The sequence below is a fragment of the Amblyomma americanum genome, chromosome 8 (assembly GCF_052857255.1).
Source record: "Amblyomma americanum isolate KBUSLIRL-KWMA chromosome 8, ASM5285725v1, whole genome shotgun sequence".
Lineage (NCBI taxonomy): Eukaryota > Metazoa > Arthropoda > Arachnida > Ixodida > Ixodidae > Amblyomma > Amblyomma americanum.
The window spans coordinates 19242296-19251579 of record NC_135504.1 but is presented as its reverse complement, the minus strand read 5'-3'; the positions used below and the strand labels follow the sequence as shown (position 1 = coordinate 19251579).

Sequence of the window (9284 nt, the reverse complement as noted above, 5' to 3'; positions counted from 1 at the left end):
CAGTATCTGTCTCATATATCGTTGGACACCTGGACCGCGCCGCATGGTAAGAGATAAAGGAGAGAGTGAAAGAAGGAAGAAAGAGGTGCCGTAGTGGAGGGCTCCGGAATAATTTCGACCACCTGGGGATCTTTAACGTGCACTGACATCGCACAGCACACGGGCGCCTTAGCGTTTTGCCTCCATAAAAACGCAGCCGCCGTGGTAGGGTTCGAACCCGGGAACTCCAAAATGAATATGCAGCAAATTTGGCTCATCCGTTTATTTCGGGATTTCAGCATTCACAAAATGCTCTTCACACTTCTGAACAGCATGCCAGTGTTTGTCCCTGGTAGCCACAGTGGAGAAATTGAACACTCAGTGCATTGAGTCATCGATGTACAAGTTAATTCAGTGCGCGTAGAAGATTTTGCAAGTTTTCTGATGCAACAAAAAGCTTGAAAACAATGATGTCCAAGGCCATGTCAGGTTGTGCCTCACAACATCTTCGATTGTAAAACCAATACACAGATATCACAATCCAAATACAAGATAATGAAATTTCATTGAAATATTGGTGTAGGCGTGTGCACAGTGCTAGTCAATCCAGTGAGTTAATGCCTTCTGTACCTAAGAAAAGTGCATCATAGGCACTGACTGGCACAGAGCAACCCGAGTTGCTGAAGCTCATGAGCAGCGAAGTAAAAGGTAGCATTATCATTCCGGCTTGAAGTAAAGTGGTCACACCTAACCTCTGATGAGTGAAAAGCTAATCAATCAAACATGCACACTTTGGAACATTTTAACAAGTGTCAACGATGACAGCTGTCATAGCCTTCAAGGTATTATTGGTGTCCTTCAAGTGCTGTATAAATGACTTTCCAAGTGTCCTTTTACCCATGGCCTCCTTCAATGCCTTTTCTTGGAGCCAGCTCCTAAGTTTAGGTCAGAAGCTCTGCTAATGTGCCGCTGAGGGTAGGGCGTTCGTGCTGTCTTCTACCTTCGTCCTTGTCTCTTGTGCTGGCACTATGTTCCATAATAATATGTCATTCACTGTGAACAGTTTACACAAAAAGGTTGCTCAAGGTTTTTTTTCTTCAGAACTTAGCCATCCACATATCACATAGCAGTGGTACAGGTGTGCATGGAGAAGGCAACATAGGCTGATAAAAAAAGCACCTTTCCAAGAACAAATGTGCTGAAAAACCACAAAATGTTAGCCACTCTTGTTTGAAAGAGCAACAGTACTGAAGACTCTTCCAGCAAAATAAGTGCCATCTAGCAAAATAAGGCGTGACCAAGGCAAGGCATGCCTTCACAAGGCGTTCCCTACCATTTCTTCCTGCTGCCTGAGTCAGAAAGTCATGCACCATTAGCTAGTGTCTCTAAGAAACTCACAAAAATCTTGACTATGACCTTTCTTCTTTAAAAAGAAAGTAAGCACCCTTAACTTTGAAAACAGCACTTGAGATGCATAGTGCACATACAAAAGCACAAACTTACTAAATGGCAACACACGCAGCAAATTGCGCATCACGTATTTTGTTATAATCCCCTTGTTTACACAAACACAAACCTACTCGTTGTTGCCAACATGCATCAACTTATCCAACAATGTGTCCTTCTGAGTTACACCAATGTGTGCAGCTCTCGTGCCTTTCACATAACATGACTCACAAAGCATACCAGAGCTGCCAGATTAGGGAAAACGCTGCAGCTACTGCCGTAAATCCTCCAGTGAAATCCTATATTTCACCGCTCCATTATTCCCACTCCACAGGACTGATGTTCAAGCCATATGTATAGAATCCGGAGGCTTTTGGAGCTTCTCAACAGGTGGTTTCATCGGCACAGTTCAGTGAATAGAGCAGTTCACCACCAGGAAGACAAGCTTAGCTGTTGTCTCAGGTTTTCAAGAAAGGTGGAAACAAGTCCACATCTGAGTTCACCGATGGCAGGGGAAGCACGTTGCCTCCAAATTACCACGTGTCACTCGCAGATTGGCATCACACACACACGCATGCACACAAGGCATTAGAACAAAACTGTCCACAAATGGTGTCCCTCTTTCCAAGCTAGAGCCTCGAGTCAGCCACTTCGCCGGGGTCTTCAAAGGCTACCCGCCTCTGCTCCATTGCTCTGAGCAATTTCTTCCGAGGGCCCAGCGGTACACCCATAGCCTTCAAGTCTTCCTCTCCCAGCAGCATCAGTGCGTCTAGGTCCACTTTTTCTCTCGAGAACAGGTCGACGTACTCGGCCAGCCCGTGCGCAGCCAAGAAGACCACCACCGCAGGAGTCGCATTCCCGTCCTCCTCCTCTTCTTCGTCTTCCTCGTAGTAGACGTCCTCGCAGTCGTCCCACGGCAGGACGCTCTGCCTCTGGGCCAGACTGCCCGCCGAGCCGATGGAGTCCACGACGCTGCCGCAGGGCAGGGCAATGCTGCACTCTTCGTCGTCCATGCGGCAGGACGGCAGAGACAGCAGGGTCCCCGAGATGGAGTTCCGGAAGGCGACGCTCCCGAAGCCCGGCCGCTCGAACATGCTCGAGCCCGTCACGGGCTCGTCCTCCCCGAGACCAGAGTCCGGGTGGGCGCCCAGGTCGGGTTCGCTCAGGGCCCGCGACAGGTCTCCGGGTCCGTCCAGGAAGTCCGGTAGCCCCGGTCGCGAAGAGGACAGCAGCGGCTCCTCGGCACAGCCCTTGGGCACGAAGACGACCTCGGCGTCGCGCTGAAGACCCGTCAGGGAGCGGACGGACTTCTTGCCGTCGTTGCCGATGCCTCGCACCTGCGTCTGTTGAATGTTTTTTTTTTTTCATTATTCAAAGGACTTTCTAAACTGGTTTGCCAATTCAGTGTCGACCACGAGTACCAGCGTTGCAGTACAAATCGCGTACGCGACGCCACGCCGGCGGTGCCCCCGGTTGTGTACTTATGTGAAAACGGGTCGCCAATAAGGCTGTGGTACTACACTGTAGTTCATTTCAAAAAGCAGGCCAAGATTACTCCTCATTCTCCCCAAACGCACCTTTGTTTGGCCTTGTGCAGCTGCTACACTTGGAGACTATGCTTCAGCAGTATTGTGGCCCAGTTACACCAAACAACGAAAAAAAAAAGGCTAAAGGTTATATTCGCTTGCCGTCACGGGCGCCATTTTGTAGTCAAGCGCTTAGGCAGTGCAGGACGCGATAATCCCTCTAATCCCTTTGATAATCCTTTTAGACGCGCCAGTGGCCTGTTGTAGAGCTCCAGAGACAACAAAATGGCGGCCGCTGTGACGTCGGTGATCCGAACACCTAATTTGTTCTCTCCTGTCACGCACTGTCAAGTTGCTGGGAAAAGACCGCAGGTATCGACGCCGCCTGCGAATACGAGCTTTCGACGAATGTGACTGAGGCAGCTAAGAAACACACTTTTGCGGTTCAATTCCCTATGCACGTCTATATGCGCCTCATTGCTTTCGGGGAAAGGGTTCTCGGTTACTTGAGTCGTTTATACTTCGTGCGTGTAACATACTCTTATATATTACAGCGGCGTACCTAGGATGAAAGTTTCACTTCGTTTCTGGGGCGGTTGTATCGCGGGATGGGGAACACTGCCTATGCGGTACACAATGCACCCAGCGAAGCTGGACCTGAACCAGTAATTAAGCCCCCCTCCCTGTTGTGAGTTCTAGCCTCACTTAATGAACTTTTCAAGGTAACATTTGCTTTTCAATTGTCAGCCTCATAATTTTAGTCTACTCAAAGTAAAAAACCGACACTGGTCCATAAACACTTCCCTATCTCGCATTCATATAAGTCAGCCTAATAACCACACGTGTAATCCTTTACTAGTGTTTGCGAGGCATGCCGTTTTACTACCACCGTGCAATCGCACCTGGTCACACCTGCTAGGTTTTACATGAAAGCACAGCAATCTGGACCTAGAAGCCAGATGGATGGAAAAAAACCTCACCTCAAACGCGTTACCTGTTTATTTCGTTTTTGCGTTCTTTTGCGCAATGCTGGGCGCCCTGTAGATTTTCCACCCATTCTACGCTACCTTTATTGTAATATGCCACTTTTGGGGGCTTTTGATGTAGTGTAAATTGATAAATAGGGGTCACTTCCTATTAGTAGTATGACACTCCAACATTTGCAACCTTTTCATTACTGCTCAGTCAACAATAGAAAATTTCACTGAGAATTTGGAACAAGCACTGCTATCATAAACTTAGCCCAAACATTACATGTATACTTTTTCAAGTTGTTTTTGTTTTGTGAAAATTGTACTTATTTGGATCGTTAAACATATGCATGTGCCTACTGTAATAATGTTTTTGAGAATGGAAAGCACAGTGAAAAATCAGAAAAAATTCGAGATCGCGGCGGTAACCCGCATTGGAGTAATGCGAAAGCACTGACGCCTCCTCGGCACTCGTCGCCTCTATTTTCTCCTATTTGCCTCTATTTGCTCCTCTATTGCCCCTATTTGCCTGATAATTTGTGCAATTCGTCTAATTCCCAACACGCTTAGTTCCAAACTTTCAAATTTGGCGCCGCACGTTGGCTCCGCCCACACTTCCGGTCACGTGGTACTACACTTCCGGAGTTTCAAATTTCGCGCTACTTTTGCACTGCCAACGGCCACATTTCGCACATTTTCGGCTCTAATCAATTAACTATTCATCCGATCGGCACCAGATTTTTTCCGCCGCATCCTCGCATCATCCTCCTTCGATTATAACCAGATTTTAGACGTTCTCTCTTTGCAGTTCCCCACAACGGCTGCAGACATGTTTTGATGACACGAAACCGCCCACATAGCCTAGTAAAGCTTTCGCTTTAATGAAGAATAACCAGGTATTCCCTTTAACAACGTACAGGAGTGTATGCCGCATGCATATGAGCGCAAGTACCTTGTTGAAGTTGTCCCCGGGGTCGGTGTTCTGCTTGCGCAGGTGTACCTTCTTGGAGACTGCACCGAGGCCCTTGCGGCTGGACACCGTGGTGGCGGTGCCCGTGCTCACCATGTCGGAGAACTTGGGCGCCCGCGCCGGCTGCAGAGTACCCCTGCCGTCGCCCACGTGCAGGGGGATGAGCGCGCTGTTCACGCCATTGTTGGCTTCCACCAGGAGCTCCACCTGCGCACCCAAGAGGCTTCTTCATTGTGCGATGTCAGTGCACGTTAAAGAACCAGAGGTGGTCCAAATTTCCGGAGCCCTTCACTACGTCGTCCCTCACAGCCTGAGTCGTTTTGGGACGTTCAGCCCCCATAAGCCCGTAAGCAAGAGGCTCTTCATGGACCCACTGAAGCGTTCTTGATGCGTTCAACACGTCATTCATTGTAATGCTCGGATTGCGGAATCGAACCTTTCGATCCTTCTGAAGTGGAGGTCGTCGGAGGAATTGCCGGCCGTAAAAAAACAGATAATGGCGCCTCAAGCGTCGGATAAAAACCTCTATAGCTTGCGCAAGAAGTACACTAAGGACTACTTTACGTGCTCCGAGCATTTGGACTGGGAAACTGGGAATTCACTATGATATTTACTGTTATACATTTCCGCCCCCCAATGGGCCATGCACGGGCCATTAAATGAGGGGTGGGCACATAGACGGCAAAACATTACGTGCTATCTACACTGAGGGACAATAGTTTACACTGATGGGTTCGTGTCTCCTAAATGCCGGATTTTAAGAAACAAGGGTTGATAATTACCGCTGCCTGAGTCGAAAGGTGTCGCCAGTCACGGGCAGTGCCCAAGGAGACCGACTGCCGAAGTGTACTACCATGGGCTCGTTCTGGGTGAACGGCATCGATGTTATTATACGGTGGTAGATGCGACGGGCGCATGAAATGATTTAATTGACTGCAGAAAAGCTGTGAAAGTAGTTGTGAAATAAAAAAAAGAAGTGAATCTAGCGTCGAGATTATGGAGTGACTTCGTGGTGTTACCTTCTTTGCTGATTTTACACGCGAAGTACAGTCGTAAGCTTTGTGAAAAGGAACGCGCGAGCGCGTGGCAGATAACCTCGAACCCTACTTGTGGTGATGCACGGTGGCCGCTTTCCGAAACTAAGTGGAAAGGGGGGTGCGATCCTCAACTGCCAGAAGCAGGCAAGGCAGCAGAACGCTTATTTTTCCACCATGTTGCGAAAAGTATAGCCGCCGCGTATCTCCCCAAGTAGGGTGCGCGTTCCCTTTTATCAAGCTCACGACTGTATACATGCACCTCACCTGCGCCATTCGCTTGCGTTGCTTCTCGAGCATCTTGTCGTCCCGCTCGGCCTTCTTGGCCGCCTTGCGCGTCAGCTTCTGGTAGCCCTTGCGGCGCTTCTCGGCGTCCCGCAGGGCCTTCTCCTTGAGCCGCTGCACCAGCTTCTTGTTGAGCGCGCTCTGCTTGGACACCGCCTGGTCCAGGAACCGCAGCACCTGCGACACCAGCACAGGCACGCTCTGTGATGTGGCACCTGGCATCTGAAGTTCAATCTTCGCAGCTGGGCTATGAGAGGCGCCCTAGAGCAGAGGGCTCCGTATTAAGTTCGACCATGCACCCTGGAATCTTCAACGTGCGCTGACATCGCAGAGCACACGGGCGAGTTTCTACCTCGCATCCATCGAAAGCAGAGTATATGTGGTCTCCTACGGGACCGTGGGACACAGTGTATGACCGTGCTGAAAACTGTACATAGGTTTCAATGGGTCGGCAAACAGGGTCATGGAACATTTGGTCTGGCTTTAAAGGGTGGACGTCCAAAACCGGCTCGGGCTATGAGGGACGGCGTAGTGGAGGGCTCCGGATAATTTCGGCCACCTGAGGTTCTTAACGTGCACTGACACTGCCCAGTACACAGACCTCTAACATTTTTCCTCCATCCGAAATGCTACCGCAGCGGGCGGGTTCGAGCCCGTGACATTCATGCACTGTGTGATGTCATTGCACGCTAATTAATCGTGGGTGGATAAAATTATCCGGACGCCTCCACTAAGGTGTCCCTCAAAGCCACAGTCGCTTCGGGAGCTTAATCGTATAAAGTCAAACGAAATGTGCCATAATCCTATTTGCCGACTTATTCAAACCTATACATATTTTCCAATAGGGAAGTTAGCACGAACACTTTGTAGCCGACCGAAGTTACGAAAGACGAAGTATAGAAGTCTTTTATACATTTCTCCTCGATGTACCTATATGCATCAACAGACGCAGCAGAGTTAAGTGCATCTGCAGGACGATGACCTCCCCCAGGGGCCTCTAATTTCTCAGGTCTAACACAAATCCCAGCAGTCGCTATCGCAGTAAATTACCACATCTACTCACTATCTGACACTCCGTTCACCACTGCCCGTGTTCAACGTGTCCCCTCTATCGCTGTTATAGGCCGCCAGTTCTGTGCACCTTGCATAGTATCTCCCGCCAGATCACATTTCCTTGCCTTAATTTTAACTGGAATGCAAGTCTTCCGCACACGTTTTTTTTTTTTGGTCCCGCCGCGGTGGCTCAGTGGTTAGGGCGCTCGGCTACTGATCCGGAGTTCCCGGGTTCGAACCCGACCGCGGCGGCTGCGTTTTTATGGAGGAAAAACGCTAAGGCGCCCGTGTGCTGTGCGATGTCAGTGCACGTTAGAGATCCCCAGGTGGTCGAAATTATTCCGGAGCCCTCCACTACGGGACCTCATTCTTCCTTTCTTCTTTCACTCCCTCCTTTATCCCTTCCCTTACGGCGCGGTTCAGGTGTCCGCCGATATATGTGACAGATATTGCGCCATTTCCTTTCCCCAAAAAACCAATTATTATTATTTCACACGTTTATGTATTATACTTTTCATGTGGAACTACATTTTGTGCCGTCGACGTTTTGTGTTATTGGTGGCAGGTGCACGGCGACGCTCACCTCTTCCCTCTGGTTGATGGAGGCGACGTCGGTGGCCGTGTGGAAGTCGTTGTCCAGCGCCCACAGGTTGACGCCGAAGGACACCAGGAAGGAGACGCAGTTGATGTGTCCGTTGGCCGCCGCGCAGTGCAGCGCCGTGCTACCGAAGTGGTCGCAGCGGTCAGGGTCCCCCCTGCATGAATGAAGCCGTCGCTTGTCACGAACAACGCGCAATAACAGCGAGCATAATAATTAACTTGGCAGTGTGTACGCAAAGCACGGTAACGCAAATCACGTATTAGAGAAATCAGTCACTCGTCAGCAGACAGAAAACGCCAATGTTTTCGTTCAGACGGCTCATTCCCGAGCTGCGGTCTTGCCCCGGACACGTTGGTGTTCTTATAGGACGTGGGTCGAATGAAACCCACAGAGCCTACTCCAAACAAGACATCCTTCATTCGCAAGACGAACAGCCAAAGCGGACACAATGGAAAGCACAAAAGCACGGACCCCTACCCCTCTTGAACAATATCCCCCTCCCTCATCATCCCACCCACCACCTCGGGAAGGATTCGATGGTTAACAATCTGGGTGGTGCTTCTTTTTTACTTCCCGAGGTCTAACCGGCTTACCGAGTTTGTGTGAAGTTTGACCTTGAAGGTGACGTTGGCAAAACCTAGCATATAGCAACAGCTGAAGCAGAAATAAAATAATTATTGACACGACTGGGTTTCGAACCCGCGACGAAGCGAACAGATCAGCTTCGCTGGCCACTGAACGAGTGCACTATGCTATAGCCGCTTTTTTTCTTCTTTATTAAGCTAAAACTACGTCACCCGCACTTGGGGTTACGTGAACACATTAAAATTCGCGCATGTATAACAAAGCTTCCATTATCGGAAGCCACTCAGGCACCGGGTCTTTAATCTTGTGGCCTTCAATAACTCTACCAACAGATTCACGAAAATACTCTCTTATGAGCTTCGCGTCGATGTCCGCATGTCTGACTGCCATCCTGGATCGCCAAATACTGTGCAGGCCCAATATCATGACCATGTCGAAAGGAATCTCGTCTTCATTGTCAACAGGCAAAAATCTGTATCCGAAAGCATCCACCGGTAAGTCTTTTTCAATCGTGCGTTGTAGAATGCCCCAAAAGAAAAAGGCTTCCCAGCAATCAAAGGAAACGTGTCGAATAGTTTCCGGCTTTCGGCATATGAAAAAATGATTTCACCAAGGTACAAAAAACCCTTCTCTTCTAGATACGTCTTGACTTCAAGAGTGTTCGTACGGAGCTTAAAAAAATGAACTTTTGACTCCACCTGGCACAGCCATACTTTTCACTCGTTTTAGAACTGTCTGCCATGAACCTGCACAGTACAGCGACCTGTATAATGGGACCGGAAGAAAGACATATCACACAGGTCCTTAAAGTTTCTTTCGCGACACAGCTGACAA

At 49.3% G+C, this 9284-nt stretch overlaps 1 protein-coding gene across 1 annotated transcript in view; it reads right to left on the bottom strand.

Moving 5' to 3' along the window:
- Window positions 1-250: 250 nt before the first annotated feature.
- Sans (SAM_USH1G_HARP domain-containing protein Sans) overlaps window positions 251-9284 on the bottom strand; it is a 111196-nt gene continuing 102162 nt past the window's right edge. The window contains exons 2-5 of the mRNA XM_077634025.1: window positions 7848-8019; window positions 6194-6388; window positions 4875-5099; window positions 251-2768 (exon numbers count right to left, since the gene is read on the bottom strand). Of these exons, the coding sequence (XP_077490151.1) occupies window positions 2055-2768; window positions 4875-5099; window positions 6194-6388; window positions 7848-8019 (1306 nt within the window). The 3' untranslated portion in view covers window positions 251-2054. The remainder of the gene's footprint in view (window positions 2769-4874; window positions 5100-6193; window positions 6389-7847; window positions 8020-9284) is intronic.